General features: G+C 42.8%; 1 protein-coding gene across 1 annotated transcript; it reads left to right on the top strand.

Annotated features, from left to right (window-relative positions):
* The first annotated feature begins 3,091 nt into the window (after positions 1-3,091).
* On the top strand, positions 3,092-22,507 carry si:ch1073-15f12.3 (laminin subunit beta-3). The gene is made up of 22 exons (XM_040029064.1): positions 3,092-3,246; positions 3,930-4,084; positions 6,931-7,045; positions 9,683-9,756; positions 9,880-10,071; positions 10,455-10,518; positions 10,619-10,812; positions 11,531-11,651; positions 12,089-12,277; positions 12,377-12,532; positions 12,779-12,972; positions 13,600-13,696; positions 14,836-15,196; positions 15,299-15,447; positions 15,556-15,767; positions 16,368-16,574; positions 16,682-16,826; positions 16,997-17,204; positions 17,504-17,645; positions 17,731-17,907; positions 20,903-21,062; positions 21,409-22,507. The coding sequence occupies exons 1-22, from the start codon at positions 3,222-3,224 to the stop codon at positions 21,546-21,548; spliced, it is 3,477 nt and encodes a 1,158-aa protein (XP_039884998.1). The 5' UTR covers positions 3,092-3,221; the 3' UTR covers positions 21,549-22,507.
* The last annotated feature ends 1,103 nt before the right edge of the window (positions 22,508-23,610 follow it).

Here is a 23,610-nt window from a genome sequence, read left to right as displayed (position 1 = left end):
CCCCCGCTCTTTGGCTACTCAGGTTAAACATGATATATACGTCACTCGGATAACTTAAAAATGTAATTGTTTTCCTTTTTTCGGTGTTTTATTTGTTCCTGAGTAAATCGGTTTGGCTGAGATCAAAGTTATTAGATTATTAGATTAAATAAAACTTTATTAATCCATTGGGTGGGTTCGTCCTTGGTTTTTACACAGCTGACTAAACGTCAAACAGAAAACTGATTTAACAGACGTGTGAGACGGTCGAGAGTTTACTCCAGTGTCCTGTTAGATTTTAGACAGCAAGGAGCAGACGGCTGAGTTTATTAAACTCCACCGAGACAGCGGTGACACAGATCTGAAGGCTCGACCTTCCCATTTCACAGCCTCGCACTTCCGGCCTTCTCGGTCTTTGAAGGACCCGGCCCACGTAGACCGCGAAGGCCGGGTCCTCAGGAGGCTGCAGCCGATGTTTTGGGACACAGCTATTGTCATGGTGCTGGGCCGTTGACCCAGCGTTTTGTGTTTGGCATTATAGTTATTATTATTATTATCTGATTTGATGTTTAATTTCCTCATGGTTATCTTTATTAGTATGTAGGTTTCATTCTCAGGGTTTCCAGTTCTAAGGTTTGTTTCCTGTGTCGTCCCCCCAGTGCTTTGTTCGTGTCCCTGAGTTTGTGTTTGTGAATTTCCTGTTTTACTTTGAAGGTCTGTTTTATGTTATGTTATCATTGTGTTATGCTTGTATCTTCCTGTCGTCTTCTGAATTAGGATCAGCTGTGCTTCCCTCCTATGTGTCATTACCTGATTACCTTGTGTGTGTATATAGTGGGTGTCGGTCAGTGTTCTTTGTTTGATGGTGTTTTGTTCTTGGTTCTGCGGCGCTCTGCTCTTCATCACGTTTCATTATGAGTTCAGGTTTGCTCATTAGTTTCCAGTACAGGATTTGATAGCTTTTCGTTCCTCATTCCCTGTTTTGCCACTTTGGTCACTTGTAAATAAACACTCACTCGCACCACAGCTGTTGCTTGCATTTTGGGTGCTTTTATAAAACATCTGGGGCACATAAATCAGTTGGCACTTTATGGTTCTTACACTTCTTTGTGAATCTCTGTGAAATATTCACTATTTTTTTGTGAAAACACACTTCATATTTTATTTTGAAGGAGCTTCAGTAGATTCAAGTTCAACTATCCTATGGCTCCAGCTGCTCAGTGTGTCTTTCCTCCATAATTTCCTGTGACAAACTTAGACTCTACTCCTAAATACATTTCAGACGTTAGATAAGAACACGGTGTTTCTTTTTGGATTGTCGGTGACGATCACTGACACTGAGTCATTTTTCTGCTTTGAAGCTTCGACTTGTTGAAGGCGTGAGGTATTTTCATTTTTATTTAAACATGCCTTATAAGGCAAAAATAGTCACTTTATACGAGGTCACACAAAATACTTAGCTAATGAGTATTTGCTTGATACTCATTTAACTAATGAGTATTTCAAGCGTATAAAAGCTTATTTTATAAGTATTTATAAAATAAGTTTTATAAATACTTATTTTCAATTAAAATATGAAATAAGTATTTATAAAACCTCTACTAACATCTAAATGCTTTTCTAAATACAAATAACATGTTATATATGAATTATTATTTAAGAATAAAAATGTGTATATGCAGTTATAAATAACATAGCCTTACTGGTGTTTAGGAGTGTGCCATTATTTTGATAGTTCTGAGCCTCTGGACACCTATGGCGTCAGTGTTACCTGTTTTATGTAAATACGTTTTATTACAGTATTGTTAATCAAAGGTCGGCACACCATCTTTTTACACTGAAGTGTACGGGAACTAAATGTGTTAGATGCCACCACAAGAACAGCTTAAACATCACAAAAGTGTTGTGCAGTTTACATCACAGTGTCGGTTACACTGCTTCTTGCCACATGTAGCTCGTTTTGGAAATGCCCTTATGGGTCTGGAGGGTAGTCCTCCGCTCCAGACTGACATTGTTGTCTGGATTGGAGGACTTGTTGAAACATCTTGCTGTAACTAAGGCTGGGATTGATGTAGATATAAAACCTTCTGGTTACCAACAAAAGAACCATAGCAACTGTCCAGGCATGACGACGCTTGTCAGAAGTGTGCGTTTGTGATTTCTCAGAAAACACACCCTGCAGTTAGCATTAGTCAGTGTGTCTGAGGCTATGAAGAAAAGCACACAGTGTATGTTCACCTGGCCTCAGGCTATTGTTTCTTTCTACACAGTGATGATTCAGAGGACAGCACACACAGCAGTTAACACACAGCCATGCAAACGCTGCTTAGGATGGTAACCCTACTGCACAAATTGTCAGGCTACACAGAGGAGAACTGACCGAATGACTGCAAGCTGCCATGTCCATACCCTGTCCTGGTACTTTAGTCATCATCACCCTTCACTCAAGCCTACATGTTTACAGCCAGAAATGAGAACTAAACACAAAGTAGCAGAGGCAGCTGAATTAGCTTGTAGATATTAAATTAAATGGCCTGTATTTGTATAGCACTTTACTCAGTCCCTTAGGACTGACCCCAAAGCGCTATACACTACATTCATTCACCCATTCACACACACACATTCACACACTGGCAATGGCAAGCTACGTTGTAGCCACAGCTGCCCTGGGGCGCACTGACAGAGGCGAGGCTGCCGGACACTGGCGCCACCGGGCCCTCTGACCACCACCAGCAAATTAATTAAAAACCAAACTGTTGGAAAACTGAAATGCAGGTAATGGAGTCTGAACAATGATTGGTTTTAATGTTTCATCCTATCAGCTCCAGTAGCTGCACAAACTTTACAAACAAAGAATGCATTTGCTGCTTTTAGCTTTCACCTGAAGTCAGTTTTATTTATTACTTGATAATTAATAAATATTTATTATTATTATTATTATTATTAATAGTGTACAAATTAAATGAAAATGAGTAATGACTACTTTTATTGAGTGTGTGTCTGGCTCTGTGAGTGTGTGTGCTGATTCATGAGTGGAGGGAGTGGTGGTGCAGGGCGTGACTCTGACACACGCTGTGTCACACTATCCAGGTGAGAAATGGTTTTTAAGGCAGCAACACGAAGCAGTGCACAACTTTCCACAGCACAGCTGAACTCCCAGCACAGCAGCCGGCTGTCTTCTGTATTTGTTTGCCGACAGCTGCTCCTATTTCTTCTGGACGTTTTAACAGGAGGAACACAACATGAGAATACTTTTACTACTGGCTGGTGAGATTTCCCATTTTCACTGCTGCTTTATTGCTATTATATTTATTGAGTTTGTGATGTTAGTTTGAGTTTTGCACGCCACATGTTAGCATTCCTAAACACCCTGAAATAGAAAGCCTGCAGCTTTTTTATTTACTAACTAAAGAGATGGAAGTAAGCTGCAGCAGTGAACGGTTCGATGGAGATGTTCACGCTGGTGCATGACAGTCTGTCTCTGAAATATGTGATGTTAGACATGTTGGTATCTGTCATGAAATCCTGTAAGAAGATACAAACACAGCCTATAACTACTGTGTAGAGCTGCAGTACATCTTTAAGAATAACCGGGTTAATGTGGAGATGCATTTATAATTTTACCTATTCTAAGTAAACCTTAATCTAACATCAATGTGCTTCATGTACGTGGTTTCATCTGACCAGTACACAGCTTTGGGTTGTTTCGTCCCTTAGAATGACCTTTGGCCTGAAAATAGACAGTACGATAGCTGCAGACCAACATCTCTGTTACTGCTTCAAAAGCAGCATGACACTCATTTAACAGTTTTATTGTAGGTTACTCTGTCTTTTAGATGTATTTTGAACAGCAGTTAATAATAAAGGAAGACGTTTTTCAGAGCCTCAGAAAGCTTAGAGTTAGGTGTGTTGTATTCATACCTGTACACATTCTGCCCTCCTCCTGACAGCCTCAGCCATACTGTCACACGCCCAAAATGACTGCTCATGGGGGGCATGCTACCCACCCACAGATGACTTGCTCCTTGGCAGGGCTCACCAACTTCAGGCTTCATCTACCTGTGGCCTCACTGGCTCAGAGGTCTTCTGTACCCCGTACCAACAGGTAAGAGCGTGCTTTCCTGTTTGGGAGATGGTGTGCCGACCTTTCCTGTTTGGGCGAATGGAAAGTTTGGAAACTTATATCACCCTTTAACAAACAAGTGAGAACTTCCAGGCATATCTCTGCAGCTAAAGGGTTCTCCAGTTTAAGAGCATTTCAGGTAAAATATCCAAAAATTCAGCTTTAGTTTTTGATTTAGAGAAAACAAAGATCGCAAAGAAGAAGCAGCCGCTTCAATTCAACAATGTGACATTATCGGATTGACAGAACAAAAGTGGAAACTACAAAATCACTCAAAGTGTGTCTGGCTTCCAGAAAACAGGCAAAGAGGCAGGGAACAGAAATGTACACAAACTAAACCAGTGCAAACCAGAACTGCTGACTGATAGAAGAGGTCACAGACAGGAGGACAAATGAGATTCATGTGCAACCAGTGAGGGGAGGGAAAGACAATAGCAACTGATCAAAAGTAAAACCAAGTGAAACACACAAAGTAAGAAAAAGAAAAGACAACACAGAGCGTGGGGATAAGGCAGCACAGGACACTGGCACTACAAACACAAAGATGAGAAAATATATACAAATAAACATAGAGACTTAGGATGTGTTGATGTTACTTTATCTTCATAGATCACAGTATGGACAATGTTGGATTAGCCTCAGGGAGCTAATAACTGTCTTAGGCGTGGTCCTCTGTTCATCCATTTAAATGTATCCTTGTACTTCAGCGTTCACACAAAGACGCACACATGACGATGAAAGCCTTCGGCGTCATCAGAGGAAACAAGTCCGATCTAGCCAGGAATGCCACTTTACTGCTGGAGGTGTCAAATTTTGTATCTAATGAAAAAGAGCTGCAGAAAAAGTGTCGAAGCTGAAGGTACTCGAAGTAAGCAAAACTCTGTTCACTAAAAGAAGCAAATCCAGAATAAACATACAAGTCCCCAAATTTAGCCCAGTAGACCAGGTGTTATAATGAAGGATGAGAAAAACTATGGTTTGTGAAAAGCCCCGGCAGAGGGTGGACAGGAGTGTAAGTCAAGGTGGGAGAGTGAAGAGGTGAGCACAGTGTGGCATTCAAAGACAGCGTATGAGCCGAATTCGCTTCCACAACCAGCCATCATAGAGGGAACTCTTCATATCCAACTCAATAATTCAGGCTCCTCATATTTGTTGCCCCAAAATACAAGAGATTAGGTAACCCTGGGCCTCTGTAAGGCTCAGCGGCACAGCCTTAGGAGGCTTCTTGTTCCAAATAACATCCTAAATAAGAAAAAAAGCGAGAAGAAGCAAGATCAGGATAATTTAAACTCATATGAAAAGCATGGAAACACATGAAGAGGGAACTGAAAAGATTAGAAGAGACCAATGTTCAAAGACATATTTAATTATACATATTTACAAGAGCCATCTTTGCCTCATAAACGTGCCCCCAGACAATTATAAAGCTGCCAGCAGAGTCCCAGGCTGTTTTAATGTGAATTAAGGGAATATTTCTATGAATAGGGGCAGCAACATCTTTAAATTTGCTGGAAAAGGAGGAAAGACACTTCCTAACCCATCTTAGAGATACTGTCTACTTCTCCAAGACAGATTTCCTGCAAATAAATGATATGTGCATGAAGTATTAACACTGACATTCCTGCTCCCATATGTCCGTCTTAAGTTTGCCAGTGAACATCTAAATGATGCTGTAGTCAGATGAAACCAAACCCAAAATCTTTGCCATCAACTCAAGTTGTGCTAAGAAAAACCCACTATGTCCACAGTCAAGCATAGAGGTGGAAACATGCGTTGGGGCTGTTTTTATGCTAATGGTAGAGAACAATGTCACTGCATTGAGGGCCAATGGATGGGGCCATCTACCCAAAAGTCTTGAATGTTCAGCCAGGTCACTGGAGATGAGGTCGTGGATGAGTTCTCCAGTGACAATGACCCAAAACATCTGACCAGGGACACTAACAAGTGGCTAAGGAAGAAGAACATGATAGTTATTGTAATATAAGGACCCAGTACACTCAGCATTGCAGATTAGTGAATGTTTATTAGCACGGTGCTTTCCAGCCTTCTCCTGACTGCTTGCACTGCACGCTGTTCGCGCTCCTCCCTCTGTCCTCCCAGCGTGCTGCTTAAATCGAGAAGGCAGCATTAGAGTGCTGACTGCCAGCTGTGTCAGCCAGTCTCCCCTGGCACCGCCCCCTGAACCCACGGTCCCATAGCCCGGCCAATCTCCAGACCTCGAGTCTATATAAAATCTTTAGAGGGAGTTGAACCTTCATTTGCCAAGCAGCAGCCAAGCAGCCTCTAAAGAAAAGATTCAGAGAGTTTCTGTAAAGGGACACCATCCCTCCTGTGTTAATAAATACTGACTGCTGAAATCAGTGGTGCGAGCTGTCAGTGAGAAAATGTTCAGCTATAAACAGTACATTCACAGTTTTTCATAAACTGCACATGTCAGCACTGTAAAAAATCCCAATACTCAATATTAAATAACATATACAGTTTGCAAACCAATGCAACTGGATTTTGTTTGTTTTTTACAAAGTCCAGCATTCTTTGGATATATGGCTGGTTCTACAGATGACTGAGAATTTACTTCAATATAGTGAATAAACTGTGTTTACCAAGCTTTTACTCGGGCAAAGGTTCAGTGCTAGAACTATTAGAAATTCACTGTTACCTGCTCAGTGACCCAGCTTATGTGGCACAGCAGAGAATTCAGAGGCCAGTCACTGGTCTCGAGTTCAGGGTCAGCTCAGTGGCACACTGTCCTTACATCACACATTACACTGAATCTCTTGTGGGAAAACAAAAGGTTTATTTATGTCTTTGTGTTTTTATTCTTTCAGAGGAAGATGAAATGTTGTCCGTGTGACTCCAGGAACCCAAACAGTCAGCTGGCCCACACTGTCCAGGATGTTGTGTCCACCTCAGGGCCAGACAGATGGTGGCAGTCTAAGAAAGGTGGGGGGTGAAAGCAAGCAATCATAAAGAAGGACTCATGCATAATACAACTAATACACTATACTGACAAAAGTACTAATCTGCCTTCACATGCGTGTGAACTTGAGTGTTGGCCCATTCTTAATAAATAGGCCAGTGAAGATCCTCTGCACCAACCTAGCTCGTTCGTGTCTTTATGAGCAGTCATGATGGCAAAGGAACCGGCCATCCCCGAAGTGTTCCCTCAAAGTTGGGAGCATTGCCAGACGCAGAAGCGTGATTTGTCACTCCAGAGAACACTTCCAGTGGTGGCGTGCTTGACACCACTGCATCCAACACTTTCTATGGTGCTCAGTGATGTCAGGCTTGGATGCAAGTGCTCAGCCATGGAAACCACTCCACTCTATGCTCTCTTGAGCTAATGTGAAGGCTACGTGAAGTTTGGAGGTCTGTAGCAATTGACTCTGCAGCAATTTGGAAACCTCTGTGCACTATACTCCTCATGATTCACTCACCCCACTCTGTGATTTTACGTGGTCTACACTGAGTGGTAATATAAGAGAAACTTTGACACAAACTCAACCACAAACAGTTGAGTGTGGAAAGGAAATTTCAGGTGTGGACTTGTTCTACAAGTAGCATACATCCCAGTATCATGCTGGAATTCACTGAGCTCCTGAAAGCAACCCATTAATTCACAAATGTTTGTAGAGTGATCTCCATTACTAAGGGCTTGATTGCATCTTGATTGCCACTTCCATGACCAACGTGCACCTTGTGGCCGTCGAAGTGATTGAAACACCTGAAATCCTACCATGTGAATTCATGGATTTTTTTTTCACATTCTGTCTCTCACAGTTGAAGTGTACCTCTGGTGCAAATTACTGACCTCTGTCATCATTTTAAGTGGGGGAACTTGCACAATCGGTGGCTGACTAAATACTTTTTTGCCCCACTGTACTCGTGGTTACCAGGTTATTTATGAATCGAATGGGAGACAGACCCCACAGCTTTCAGGCCTGTATTCTTTGGAAGCAGTGACCAGTTTCTATTTTTAAGATTAGGCTTAAACCTTTCCCTTTTTTTGTTTTCACAAAGTTAGGGTTGGATCAGGTGACCCTGAGCCCTCTGAATCTCCAGAGCATTTCTTCGTCACTCAACTCATTTCACTTACTGTGTGTTTTTAGACCGCTTTGCAGTTAATCATTAGATAACAGTGTGTTCTTCTACAGTGTGTTTTTTGTCCTACCTCCTTCTGTTTAACCTCAGTCGGTCATGGCTGGTTGTTAACTCCCTTTTAACAGTTTCTTTCTGTTAAAAGGGAGTTTTTTCTTTCCACTGTTACCATGTGTTTGCTCATAGGGGGTCATCTTGGTGCTATAGAGTTAAAGTGCATTATATTTAAATTGAAAACTATGTCCCCTATGAAGCCTATTGTAGTTGCTATTGACTGGCAGGGCCCATGATCCCTATACAGGACCCAAAACACTTCGGGGCATTCCAGTTCATACCCTGTCAAGTGCCCACCCGTCTCCACCCCTCCCCCTGGATATCCAATCACATAAGATCCACCAATATTTAGCCACACCCTATCATCCAGTAACATAGTGTACGCTGTTAAGTGCAGGAGGATTGCCAGGATTTATACATCGGGGAAACCAAACAATCTCTGGCTAAGAGGATGGCACACCACAGAAGAGCCACCTCATCAGGCCAGGTCTCTGCAGTCTATTTACACCTACAGGCCAGTGGACACTCTTTCAAGGATGAGGATGTAACATCCTGGACAGGGAGGAACGCTGGTTTGAGGGCGGAGTCAAGGAGGCCATTTACGTGAAAAGGGAAAGACCATCTTTGAATGGAGGAGGGGCCTAAGGGTCCATCTGTCACCATCTTACATGCTGTGATTGCAGCCATTCTCCAACTCTCTGTGAATGGGACTCATGGTTAATGGACTGGTTATTATATGCCATTTCTCTACTTCATCTAAACACTCAAAGCGCTTTACACAACTTGCCTCATTCACATTGTTTTTTATGCTCTTTCTGGGTAAGTATCTGTCTAACATTTACATGCTCTGATGGATGCATCGAAGGGTTAAAATCTTGCCCAAGGATATTTGGCATGCAGACTGGAACAGACTGGGATCGAACCCAAACTTCCAATTGAGTAGGTGACTTGCTCTACCTCCTGAGCTAAGGGCTGTATGAATGGTACAGCATGTTAATGATAATGAAACTGATCTCACAGCCCATTGTCACTCACTGGTGCTAGTTTCTGTCATTATGCAAATGTACTGTTTATAAGGGTGGGAAACCTGCAGTCAGCTCAGACTGAAGAAGTCACCTGGATGAGTTACAAAACGTTACTCGACCTGAAAACGCTACGTCCAGATGAACAGAATCAACTTTTTTGGAACTCCCTTACCTGGATGATTGAGCATAAAAGGACAAAAAGAGGTGAAAGAAGGTGGGCAGGAAGATGATTGGACTAGAGTAATGATGACAGTATTGGGACTGACAGTGTGGGAAAGCAGTAGTGACGTAAAGAACGGGAAAGCAAACAAAACTCAGGAAAGCAGGGAGACGACTGATTACAGATCTTTGTTATTGAGCTTACACATACGCTACATTACTGCTCTGCTTTCTGTTCCTGCAGAGACGAGTCCAGTTACCCTTCAGCTCAACCTTAACAACCTGTTCCAGCTTGACAATCTGGTGCTCAACTTCAAGGTATGACACAGTCTGTCCTTTCTAGCTTAATGAATGTTCTATGCATCCATGTGATTTGACTCAGAGACTTTTTGGAGAGTGTATGCTACTTTGCTTTATTTTGCTGGGGTTTTTTCTCTGCAGGGTCCTCGTCCCAGTGCCTTGGTCATAGAGAGGACACTGGACAACGGCAAAACATGGCAGCCCACCCTCTACATGGCAACAAACTGTCAAAAAGCATTTCCCAGCGTACCCACAAGAGTTCCTCTTGCCATGGACCAGACATACTGCTACACACTGCCCCCTACAGACACAAATCCATATAAAGATCACACAGTAAGGGAGAAATTGCTGTTGCTCCGGAATAATTATTTCACCTTCATGTTTGCCAAATGATGATGTTTCCTCTTCGTTTCTTTTTTATACATTTACATATAAGTACATCCTTAAATACATCATTTAGTCCTGAAACAGAACAGAAAAATTTCTGTTTCTTATTTTTATTTTTATTCATTTATATTTAAAATGCATAGAGCTTATTTTTATATTTGATTCATCCTTTATAAATAGACAAATACATAGCATACCAGACTGTTTGAATCTTTCTGAGTGGGAATGGCATCAACAAAAGGTTTCTAATAAATGTAATGCAGTATTGCAACAATGTAAGATATTCTATCTGTGTACAGAATTAATATATATGCATTTCACTTCCCCAGATTGAGTACAGTCCTTTAGGTCAATACGCTTACGTCGCCGCTCCCAAAAGCCAAAAGGTTGAAGGTAAGTTTTCTAACATCCTTAACAGTTCCATGGATCAACACTGGTCTTTGCATCCAGTTTAAGTGTGTAGTTCAGTGACTCATAACTATTTTGTCTACAGATGTGTCCGGGTTAACAGGGCTGAGGGTGAGATTCACAGAGCTGGGTGATGTGCCTCATCTGCCAGGCAGGAGTCTCAGTAGGTTTTACGCCCTGAAAGAGATGAAGGTGATGGGCAGCTGTATGTGCCATGGACATGCTAACCGATGTCTGCCACAAGGATACAGCAGTGACCTTCTGCCCAGTACTATACAGGTCTGTATGCAGGGCATTTTACCCTTTCATGGTCCCAGGCAGTCATTCGAAAGGTTTACAGTAAGCAAATAAAGTCAGATCACTTTATTTGTTGATCTAATACAGAAGTCCTACTGTAAGCTCCTAATGGTTACTCTGTGTTATGTCAGGATGCCATTGTGGTGTATGATAGAAGCAGGTTCTTTTGCACAGTGAGGACTATATCATCAGCAACACAGCTACAAAACACACATCAGCCAAAATGATTATAGTGGAAAGCCTCTAAAACAATTTTAATATTACAGAGACGTTTTTGCTTTAACTGGATGTGCGTCCCTAATTATTCACTGTGTCACTGGAAATTCATCCATCCATCCACTTCCTCGACCAGCTATCCAGCTCAGGGACAACCTGACATCCATCAGCACGTCTGCAGGGAAAATAAAAAAATGTTTCGATGACGCCACACTTTTGGAGACCTTATTTCCTTCTTGTGGTTTTCCTTGGTGTGGTTTTTCATGTGTTATGTGGAGATTGTTTCCCCGTGGACACACTGACAGATGTGAGGATTCCTGATCGTACTTTGTCTTGTGGTGATGTGTGCATGTAGTGATCATTTAAGTATTCGGGTGTGCTTGTGAAAATAGACTTTTATCGCCGATTATCGGCCATCAGCTTATTCCTAGCGTGACGACATGGTGTTGGTCCAGTTTGTTGATCTGCTCATTGATCTTGGCAGGTGAACGCACAGTGTGACTGCCAGCATAACACAGCAGGTGTGAACTGTGAGCGCTGTGCTGATCTCTACAATGATTTGCCCTGGAGACCTGCAGAGGAAGGCAACACTCATGCCTGCAAACGTAGGACCTGCTACAGACTCTTTAATCTAAAGTGTGTGTGTGTGTGTGTGTGTGTGTGTGTGTGTGTGTGTGTGTGTGTGTGTGTGCGTGCGTGTGTGCGTGTGTGTGTGTGTGTGTGTTTAAATTTTGTGTGACATAAATTATTTCAAAGGATCAAAATACCCAAGTTCCCATCAGGGGAGCAGAGGTCTAAACAGAGAAACCTAGAGCTCTTTCTCCCTGGCTGCATCCTCCCGCTCGATGGAATCTCTCTTGTAATCTCTCTTGTAATCTCTAGCTGTAATCATTTGTGAGATGTATTTAAAGGTAAATAATAAGAATATGTGCATACTGGCTCACCACAGACCAAAGCCCAGCTTATGAAAAGTATAGATAAAGTTATCAATCCCTAAATTTCTTCATTTTAATTATCTGGGTATGTTTTGTCTTGTCCTCAGGTTGTGAGTGTAACAACCACGCACAGCGCTGCCGGTTTGACTGGGCGGTGTATGACGCCAGTGGACAGAGGAGTGGAGGCGTGTGTGAAAATTGTATGCACCACACCACAGGGCCAAAGTGTGACCAGTGCGCTCCAGGATACCAGCCAAACCCCCGCAGTCGAATGGATCGTCCTGATGCCTGCATACGTAAGTGAAATCCCTCCTAACATTTCTGTGTACCACGTTTCTGACTGCAGGTCACACTGAACATTTGTGGATAAACCGTGTTGATGTCTTTGGCGCCAGGCTGTATCTGCAGTGCCGAGGGGACAGTGAACGGCGGCCGGTGTGATGACAGCACAGGATCCTGTCAATGCAAAGTGAATGTAGAGGGTCCCCGCTGTGACCGCTGCAAGCCAGGATACTACGGTCTGAGCTCCTCCAACCCTCTGGGCTGCACTAGTGAGTCACCTAACACCTACACATTGAAGCTTAGCTTGGTACTGCACCTCAGTAAACATGGAACTCTTTTCTTTTATTGTTATACTTTTACTGAAGCTAATTAAAAGCCTGTAAACTATATTAACTTTCATTGATGTTCATATAGTACTTTATATCAATACTGTAAGAATACAGATGTTAATATTAGTATCATTTAATTTAATGTTTGCAGCATGCAGATCTCCAACAGACTCTGCTCTTGTTTAGAGTGTTCCTGTTCTCCACACGGCTCCCTTTCAGACGTCTGTGATCCGTCAACTGGCCAGTGTCTCTGTCGTCCCCACTTCCACGGCATTACCTGCAACGTGTGTGTGAAAGGCTACTGGAAGCTAAACATGTCAGAAACCTGCAAACCCTGCGGCTGTGATGCCACCAAGTCAACCACTGATTCCTGTGATCAGGTATGACGCAAAGGCCTTCGGTGAGATCCATCAGCTGCTGTAATGCTGTAGCCTAAGACATAAAATGTGTGTATCCAGCTCTTTCCATCCAGAGCAGTCAAAAGTGTGTTTGTTTTTAAAGCATTTGCAATATAGTTATTAATTGAATTAAAGATTCATTAAATGGTAAATGGTCTGTATTTGTATAGCGCTTTACTCAGTCCCTAAGGACCCCAAAGTTCTTTACACTACATCCAGTCATCCACTCATTCACACACACATTCACACACTGGTGATGGCAGCTACATGTAGCCACAGCTGCCCTGGGGCGCACTGACAGAGGCGAAAGGTAAATCTATAATGACCCTCAAATGTCGTCTACAACTGTTTGTTTATGTAGCTAAAAACTGAATTTTCCCAGTCCTGGATGACCGAGAGCCCACAAAGACTAACAATATTATGTTTATCTTCACTCCTGAAAATTACAGTTGAAAAGTTGTTTACACCTGGTGTGACTTAGAAAGTACTGGTGTTGGTATGAGATATGATTGTAGCGAGGGTGCAAATATTCTGTCTTTGTATCATCATCACAGATTATATCGATTTGTCTTCTCTGGAAAATAATGAAATGATCTTGTTTTTGTTCAGCTGACTGGGCAGTGTCAGTGCAGATCAGGCTTTGGAGGCCGAACGTGTACAGAATGCCCTGATAACACATATGGAGACCCTCTGAAAGGCTGCCAGCGTAAGTCCACCACTCGTTTGGGAGTTTTCTTTCAGTCCAGTATCATTGATATAGTGCCAGATCACAACGAGGGTAATGGTAAAATATTGTAAACTCTGCTGCTTCCCAGCATGGATTAGAGATCATTTATGATTCGCTGCTGGATTTCAAAGTGTGTTCACTTACAAAGATGTGAACAGCCCGTCATTTTTATGGTAGTTGTTGACTTTCAATGATTTCTTTGAACTGTTCTTTTTCCAAGATGAAATGATTGCACATCTTTAATAACTTTAAAAAATAAGTTCGTTCTCAGATCCATGTATGGTCAAAATGATACAAACAGGCTGATAGAAATATTTACAGACATTCACTCGTATCTTTTAATATGTGGTGCTGACCGTGTTTTAACTTGACAAGGCAGGACTTCGGTTAGTGATCATGAACTGACCAAGAACAAGAGGAAAGTCTCAGGACTTCATTGAAGACATAATAAGGAGAGTTATAGATCTGCACAACTTGGGGAGGTCTGCTGGATTTATTTCAAAACAACTGCAGATTACATGAGGGGAAATTAGGATGTTCAGTAATAATCCAGGAACCACCAAGCCTCAAGCCTGCTGCGAACTGGAAGCTGCTGGTACATCACTGTCCACAGCAAAGCCACTGAAGTTCTCACGGAAGATGGACTCAAGTTTAACTGGCATTCGTAGCTGCCCACATGGTTCAGCCAAATGCCTTCTGGAGATACGTTTTTTGGTCAAATGAGACAAAGATTGAGCTTGTGACTGGTTACAATGACATATGTTTGGAGGGGTGAGATGCTCAAACCAAAGAACATTGAACCAACTGTAATCATACTCTGGGGCTACTTCACTGCCAGTGGCATTGTTAGATTGTACAAAGTAGATAAAAGTCTAAAAGTTATTCAAATTCACCTCAAATCAATAGAATGGTTGAATCTTGGACACGACTTGGTGTTACAGCAGGACAATGAAACACAATCAATCCACCCGAGAAAAAAGAAGAGTTCAAAGAAATCATTAAAAGCCCAAATTTAAAAAGAATTTGATGTAAGCCCTCTGAGCATGGCTGAATGTCTGCAACCTTTCCATTTTGAAAAACGCTTCGTAACTGATCTGTATGACCATCCTCTGTCTTAGCCTGTGACTGTGATGCCACTGGAACCCTCCCAGGAGTTTGTGACAAGCAGTCGGGAGTCTGTTTATGTCGACCGGGCGTCTCTGGAGCTCGCTGCGACTCCTGCAGTCGTGACCGCTGCGACTCCTTCCCTGACTGTGAGATGTGTCCCTCCTGCTTCTTCAGCCTAAACGCTCAGCGAAAGAATGTCAGCTTGGTCCTGTTGGAACTTGCTTCCAGATTATCGTCTCTGTCTGGAGGCGGCGCTGACTTTGGGCCCCGCATCAGTTACCTGGAGGCCACTTTGAAAGTCATCCAGAACTCCATGTCCTTCTCACCCATCACTGATACACGTGATGCTCTTTCTAAGCTGAAGAAGCTCAGGTGGGAAACTGCTGAAGAACTTAATTCTAGGTTTCACAAATACGAATCACCCTTAAATTCAATCACCTTACACTGTTTTTTCATTGATAATATCATCTCCAGGTACCAGGTTGATAATGACCTTTCACCCCTGACAAAAACTCCTGGTCTGGACTCTGAGCTGGACAAACTGCAGGACCTGCTGGAAAACTTCATGCTGGTGTACAATGCCAAGAAAGATTCCACAAAGAACTATATCAGTCCCAACACAGGTCAGAAAAGACTAAGCATTCGCTGCAATTCTACAGATGTGACTGATGACTATTTTTGTATCACAACAGCATGAAATCCACTCATGTAGACTTTTCCTGTCTTTGCAGGGGCATTTAACACCATCAGCTACGCCTACAATTACTCGACAGATGCCACCAAAAAAGTTGAGGCCGGGAAAAATACCATAAAGGAATCAACTGGTGTCCGAGAAAAAACTGAGGACATTCAGAGCAAAGTTCAGCCGGCCAACACCAGAGATCTGGATAAACTGAACAACAGCATGGCCTCCCAACCCAACCTCACTCCTGTTGCCAAACAAGTAACTAGCAGGACTGATTTTGCTTTATGTTTCAGAAAAAAAACTTCTTGATCTACTGTTTAGCTCAGCGGTCTCCAACCTTTTTTGCGCCACGGACCGGTTTATGCCCGACAATATTTTCACGGACTGGCCTTTAAGGTGTCGCGGATAAATACAACAAAATAAAACTAGTACCGGTACCGAAAAAAAGAAGATTTATTCATAACACACGTGAAAAGACCCAGGAAAACCGAGTAAACGATCAAAGCGATAATAAAATAACGCTGGAAACCGATAAAACCCTGAAAACCATACATTTCACACCTGAGCCTCAACTCTCGCGGCCCGGTACCAAACGACTCACGGACCGGTACCGGTCCGAAGCCCGGGGGTTGGGGACCGCTGGTTTAGCTGACTTGCAGCATATGAGTAAAACTGAAAGATCATTATCTTAAATAAGCATCCATATGCATATGTGTCATATTTCTCAGTGTGAGCATAATCCAGGCCATTAATCATAATCTTTCTTGTTTGTCCTGAGATGGAGTGCATGAAAAGTTCATTTTCTGTCATTCACACTAGTAACCGTCATTGCCCTCCACCTCTAACTCTGTTTTTCAGGTGTGTGGCAGTGTTCACTCCAAGTCCTGCACACCTCTCCAGTGTGAAATTGGAGATTTGTGCACACCAGGGGGAGACGCACCCTGTGAAAAGGGGGGAAAGTGTGTGGGCGCTCTGCCTCTGAGCAAGAAGGCAGACGCTGATGCCAATGATGTGAGGGAAGGACTCAACAAACTCTCTGGGAGGATCACCGATGCTGCAGAGAAGGTAGACACTTATAGCTACATACAAATAATGAGTTTTGTTATTCACACAAGTCATTCTTAATCTGTTTACACATCTCAAGTAGTTATTCAATGTCAATGTGTGCACAGCTGCAGAAAACACAGGAGATAACCAATCAGGTGAGGCAGTCTACAGAGAAGCTGTCCAGTAAGCTGCAGCAGGCCAGAGATAAACTCGAAGACGACCTAAATGAGACACGCAGCATTGTGAAAGAGCTCAAAGACTTCCTGTCAGGTACGACTGTTTTAGGATTGTTGCATGAGTGGAACCACTTTGAGATGGAGGGTGAAACTTCTTTGGGTGTAACAGAAGGTGATGCTGAGATCAGTCACCCTTTAAACACCACCACAGTGTAAACTCCAGCTCCAGTACTAAACTCTAGCTTTTCCTATTTTGGTGACCAGACCCATCCGCTAACCTGACCCATGTCCAGGAGGTGAGCGACTGGATCCTGAATGCCAAGCTGCCCCCCAGATTGGCAGGGCTTAAAGGGAAGCTGCAGGAGCTGAAGGATCTGACAGCCAATCTACCAGACAGCACAGCGGTGCTGAAGGAAGCTGAGCCACAATTAGATGCAGCCAAGAAACTGCTACAGGATGCACAGGATGCCAGGTTGATGCTCGCACTTCACTGTCAAACTGTTGAATAAGATGCTCCGTTTTTTAAAGAATTATCAGCTTTGCTCCCACTGTTTGTACAGACCAAGCTAGAGACTGAACACATGCTTGTACAGCTATACCACGTGAATGTCCCTAATGCAGAACTAACAACGTCTATGTCTTCATGAATATGAGTATTAGTGTCTTACATTTAATCAGAGATTAGTTTTTCCAGACTGTTTTAATCCAGTCCTTATTTTTTGTCGTTTTTAACCCATCAGTCCTTCAAACTAATGGTTTCTGTGCTTGCAGGGACACAGCACTGGGTGTGAAGGCTGATGTTGATGGGCTGCTGGCAGGCTTCACCTCAGTGAGCCCTTCCCTTGCTGAGCTGGAACACAAATTGCAAGACAAAATGAATGTCATAGAGACCTTGAATAACAACCTTACTAAGGTAGAAAGCGTAGATGAAACAATGGTCTATTTATTACAATAAAAACTGCTTATAGGCTGAGTTTGGATGGGTTTTCTTCATACAGGCCAAAGACCAGCTGGTGCCAGTAGAGAAGGCTCTGGACAATGTAGCAACACTGATAAAGCCAATGAAACCCCAGCTGGAAAAGCTGAGAGACCTGCTGCAGGATGGAGGTCAGCAGGCTGAAGATGCACGGGAAAATGCAGAAAAAGCTGATAAAGAAGCAGCTGCTGGAAATCAGGTAAAAGATCTGCTGTAGCTGCTTTAGACTGACAGACGAGCACTGACTTTAATAAGGAAGAGAGAACAAGAACTCAGTGTAAGCTTCTATTTGCATTTATCAGTCATCTGTAAACGTGAATATAAATGAATATAATGAGTGTCCGCACACTTGAAAGCTCATAGTGTGTTTTTGCAGTGCAGTCAGCTGTAAATGTGCTGAGTTGCAGACTGGTTCTGGGCTTTGTGGGTCGTTGTTCTTCATGCTGCTGAATAAAGTCGTGGATATCTTCGGTAACAGATTGTCGCTAACATTTAATGAAAATGCTTTCTTCTCAGTATTTGTTTATATTTTTAAAGTTACAAATTTAAATAAAAGTGAAGAATTCACATTTCAGGTAGGCCAAATTAAACTGTAGCTAGGTTTATTTAGCTCCTATTTACACTATATTGGCAAAAGTATTTCCTCACCCATCCAGGTCATTGAATTCAGGTCTTCCAATTACTTCTACTTCTGTGTATATAATGAAGCATCACATATGCAGACTGCTTCTACCAACATTTCTGAAGGAATGGGTCGCTTTAAGAGGCTGAGTGAATTCCAGCGTGTTACTGGGATACGATGTCACCTGTGCAACCAGTCCAGATGTGAAATTTCCTCACTGCTAAATATCCCAAATGTTAGTGGTATTTAAAAAACGGAAGCGACTGACAGGAACTCAACCATGAAGTGGTAGGCCATGTACAATCACAGAGTGAGGTCAGCAGAGGCTGAAGCACATACAGTGGGGCAAAAAAGTATTTAGTCAGCCACCGATTGTGCAAGTTCCCCCACTTAAAATGATGACAGAGGTCAGTAATTTGCACCAGAGGTACACTTCAACTGTGAGAGACAGAATGTGAAAAAAAAATCCATGAATTCACATGGTAGGATTTGTAAAGAATTTATTTGTAAATTAGGGTGGAAAATAAGTATTTGGTCACCTCAAACAAGGAAAATCTCTGGCTCTCACAGACCTGTAACGTCTTCTGTAAGAAGCTTTTCTGTCCCCCACTCGTTACCTGTATGAATGGCACCTGTTTGAACTCATCATCTGTATAAAAGACACCTGTCCACAGCCTCAAACAGTCAGACTCCAAACTCCGCCATGGCCAAGACCAAAGAGCTTTCGAAGGACACCAGGAAAAGTATTGTAGACCTGCACCAGACTGGGAAGAGTGAATCTACAATAGGCAAGCAGCTTGGTGTGAAAAAATCAACTGTGGGAGCAATCATCAGAAAATAGAAGACATACAAGACCACTGATAATCTCCCTCGATCTGGGGCTCCACGCAAGATCTCATCCCGTGGGGTCAAAATGATCATGAGAACGGTGAGCAAAGATCCCAGAACCACACGGGGGGACCTGGTGAATGACCTGCAGAGAGCTGGGACCAAAGTAACAAAGGTCACCATCAGTAACACACTACAACGGCAGGGAATCAAATCCCGCAGTGCCAGACGTGTTCCGCTGCTGAAGCCAGTGCATGTCCAGGCCCGTCTGAAGTTTGCCAGAGAGCACATGGATGATACAGCAGAGGATTGGGAGAATGTCATGTGGTCAGATGAAACCAAAGTAGAACTTTTTGGTATAAACTCAACTCGTCGTGTTTGGAGGAAGAAGAATACTGAGTTGCATCCCAAGAACACCATACCTACTGTGAAGCATGGGGGTGGAAACATCATGCTATGGGGCTGTTTTTCTGCCAAGGGGACAGGACGACTGATCCGTGTTAAGGACAGAATGAATGGGGCCATGTATCGTGAGATTTTGAGCCAAAACCTCCTTCCATCAGTGAGAACTTTGAAGATGAAACAAGGCTGGGTCTTCCAACATGACAATGATCCAAAACACACCGCCCGGGCAACAAAGGAGTGGCTCCGTAAGAAGCATTTGAAAGTCCTGGAGTGGCCTAGCCAGTCTCCAGACCTCAACCCCATAGAAAATCTGTGGCGGGAGTTGAAAGTCCGTGTTGCTCGGCGACAGCCCCAAAACATCACTGCTCTCGAGAAGATCTGCATGGAGGAATGGGCCAAAATACCAGCTACTGTGTGTGCAAACCTGGTAAAGACCTATAGTAAACGTTTGACCTCTGTTATTGCCAACAAAGGTTATGTTACAAAGTATTGAGTTGTATTTTTGTTATTGACCAAATACTTATTTTCCACCCTGATTTACGAATGAATTCTTTACAAATCCTACCATGTGGATTCATGGATTTTTTTTTCACATTCTGTCTCTCACAGTTGAAGTGTACCTCTGGTGCAAATTACTGACCTCTGTCATCATTTTAGGTGGGGGAACTTGCACAATCGGTGGCTGACTAAATACTTTTTTGCCCCACTGTAGGACTCCAAGCTTCATGTGACCGTGAGATTAGCTCATGAACAGTCCACAGGGAGTTTCACAGACTGGGTTTCTATGGCTGAGCAACTGCAGCCTAGACTGACATCACCCAGCACAATGCAAAGCGTTGGATGCAGTGGTGTCAAGCACGAGGCTACAAAGGCTCTAAAGCAGGGTTTGGTGACTGCCAGAGGAATTCTGTGCCAAGTGTAAAGTTTGGGGGAATTATTGTGTCGCATTATTTTTCAGGAGTTGTGTTCTCCCCTTAATTCTAGTGGAAGGACTTCTTCCTGCTTCAGCGTGCCAATGCGTTTCGGACTATTTTGTGAGAACACTTGGGAGATGGTCTGTGCACCAGAGCTCAAAGCAAGGTCCATAAACACAAGCATGAGTGAGTTTGGTGCAGAAAGAGTAAAACTCACACTATGAGTTTTCTTGTGCAACTTCAGTGTTTGACCTCACTAATGTGCTTCTGGAAGAATGGTCAACATTCCCATAAACACACTCCTGAACCTTGTGGAAGGTCTTCCTATAAGACTTGAAGCAAAGGTTTGGCAACATCATATTAAACGCTATGGATTAAGAATAAGAAGGCCACAACTGAGTGCCATATTATGTGTGTACTTGTAGAACCTGTTGACTCTGGAGAAGCACCTTGACCATCTTAAAGAGAAAGATGTTCCCGGGACAGATGGTGAGACGGAGCCAGCGGGGGATCGACTGAACAAACTGCAGCAGGATGCAGGAGCTCTGGCTAACATAACCCAAAACATGCTGCAGGCTCTAGACGGTAATTTAACCAACATTTCCACTAAAAGAAAAAAATTCACTCAATGCATCCTCAGTTCATTGGGGAAAGTAGGACATTTAGTCATAAAGCATAAAGTGTTGATTGTGAGGTTAGTAAGAAAGTTTTCATATCAACAGTTCAGTTGAATTTTTACAGGTAACTTTTTTGTTGCGTGCTGCTACCATGAGCTAACCCCCGCTGACTTGGTGGTCTAATATTTTGCTTCTGTGGACATTCTGTGTGGCGCTCTCTAATGACTAAATATATCAGAAATACAGTTGTACGGTCCTGACACAGACAGTGTGTGCCACTCCCTGTAATGCTCCTTGTGTTTGTTTTCTTCTAGGAAAAGCCGACTCCATCCAAAGACTGCAGGACGAGATAGTTCAGAAATCAACAAATCTTGAACAGCTCGATGTCGAGCTTAAAAGACTTCTGACACAACTCCGTAAAAAAGCTGAGGATCTCAGTACCTGCCAGGGCTGAGTTCACATGTAGCAGTGCAGTTAGTATGTAACTGTAATATAACACTGTCTGAGGAATTACAACCATTTTATACATACTCTCTATTTTAAAGACTCAAAAGTAATTGGACAGTTGACTGACTGGCAGTTTCATGGCTGCACGCGACATGTTGCTCATTAAAAAGCTGAAAGATTTGATCCCAAATGATAAATTTATATTTAGTGGCTGTTCACAAGAACTATGAGCTCCGAGATAAGTAAGTAGAGGCTGTCATTAAAAATCAAAATAAATCAGACAGACAGATCAGAAACAATAAAACTAGCTCACAAATTTAAAATTTTGTGAGTTTACATTTTAGACAATGTAATTCCTGCACAGGTGAATAACAGCATGAAAGACTTTGATTATCTGAAATACCCTGTGGTGGTGTACAGACGCAGTATTCATAGGTATAAGTATGAATATGCAGTATAACAACTCTCACTGTACCTTCTACTGGTCGTCGTGCTTAGAGACCAAATTTACTTCAGCATGTACAGGTTACTCAGACCTGCGCTGTACCAGCTGCCTTTGAATGAGAAACATACGACAAGCTTTAATGGAAATGAATTTCAGCATCATGAACACCAAAGCTGATGTTTTTGGTCCTATTTGAATGTAACCTTACCCTGTATTTGTGCCAGTCACATCTCTCATGGTTTCTAGAGTCATATTGCTGCCTGTATATTTATCACTAATCTGCAATCTGTTTCAACAACGTTTCATGTTCACAGCAACACTGCATTTTTCCAAAGTGGATAAAGGCTGAATGTTCCCTTCTTTACTGATTTGAATCTGTTGTTCATGCATAACAGACAGGAACACAACCGGTTTAGTGAGAAAATGGTTGTTTGCTTGTTTTAAATGGCTGTATTTAATTGTTTCTATAATTTAAAAAACTGTATTTCACTACATTTGTGGAATAAAATCTATTCTTTATATCAACTTGTGTCATTTTATGAGTGTGGTGGGGCGTGGTCTGCGGTGCCGTGCAGGGAGGGCGGACGCACCTGCACGGCATCCTTAATCACGTCCGCCTAGTTAAAAACACGGGGACTCAGGGGTTTGGGTGTGTTGTGGTGAGATGTAAATAAAGATGGCTCCGAATGATACTCCGTGGTCCCGCCGTGCCTTATTCTCGCCACAATGAGTTCAGTTTTTTTTAACAAGAGCAGTTGGGAAACATCAGAATAACGTGTACGACATGTACGTGTAACATTGTAGTGACAAATAAAGGCTCATCATCATCAGTACTGCAGTATCAGTGAATTCAACTCAAAATGTAATTTAAGCTCATTAAAAAATGCCATCCATCGTAACTGAAAAGCGACAGTAGACAAAATCATTAATGCAAGTTTAAGACAATAACCTGGACACGTTTCGAATCAAATTGATAATAACAGAGCGATGCTGGACATAAACAGCTGTGTTAGTGTGACGCCCTGCATATTTGAAGCATTGCAATAAACTTCCATTCTTACTGAATCTGTAACATTGCCTTGATCTGCCTACATCATTTTTTTAAATAGTTTATGTTGTTAAATGAGTTTTGTGTCACTGTGCACAGAGAAAAACTCACCTGATGTAGTGGTAATGCGTTATTCACCACTAGATGGAGACAACCTGGCACAGGTATTTTCTCTACACACTAAATCTCACACTGAAAACCCTTGGTGGGAATTTTTGTTTACATAGTAAGCAAAAGAAAAAATGTCTTGAGGTCTTTCCAGTGTTTTCTGTCATGCGCCGCGGCGCGCGTGCACAAAAGGATCCAGACGCAGACTCCGCGCTAACAGAAAAGACACTTTATTATAACAACGAAAGGCGACACGGGGAAACTAGAGAGCAAAACAAGAAACTAAAAACCCGGGGAAACAATGACACGAGGAAGCCGGGATCGGGACAGTGGGGGGGATAGAATGGGACCGTGGGAGCTCGGGAGGGAAGTGTGGCAGTCCGTGGGGGCAGGAAGTCCGTGGGGATAGCGAATGGGCCAGATGATGCACCGAGTGATCCAGTTGAGCCGGAGGACAGGCAGGTAGCA

Source organism: Simochromis diagramma, unplaced genomic scaffold, assembly GCF_900408965.1.
Source record: "Simochromis diagramma unplaced genomic scaffold, fSimDia1.1 OVJJ01000352.1, whole genome shotgun sequence".
NCBI lineage: Eukaryota > Metazoa > Chordata > Actinopteri > Cichliformes > Cichlidae > Simochromis > Simochromis diagramma.
The sequence above is the reverse complement of the archived record's forward strand: the minus strand, read 5'-3'. Positions and strand labels throughout refer to the sequence as shown.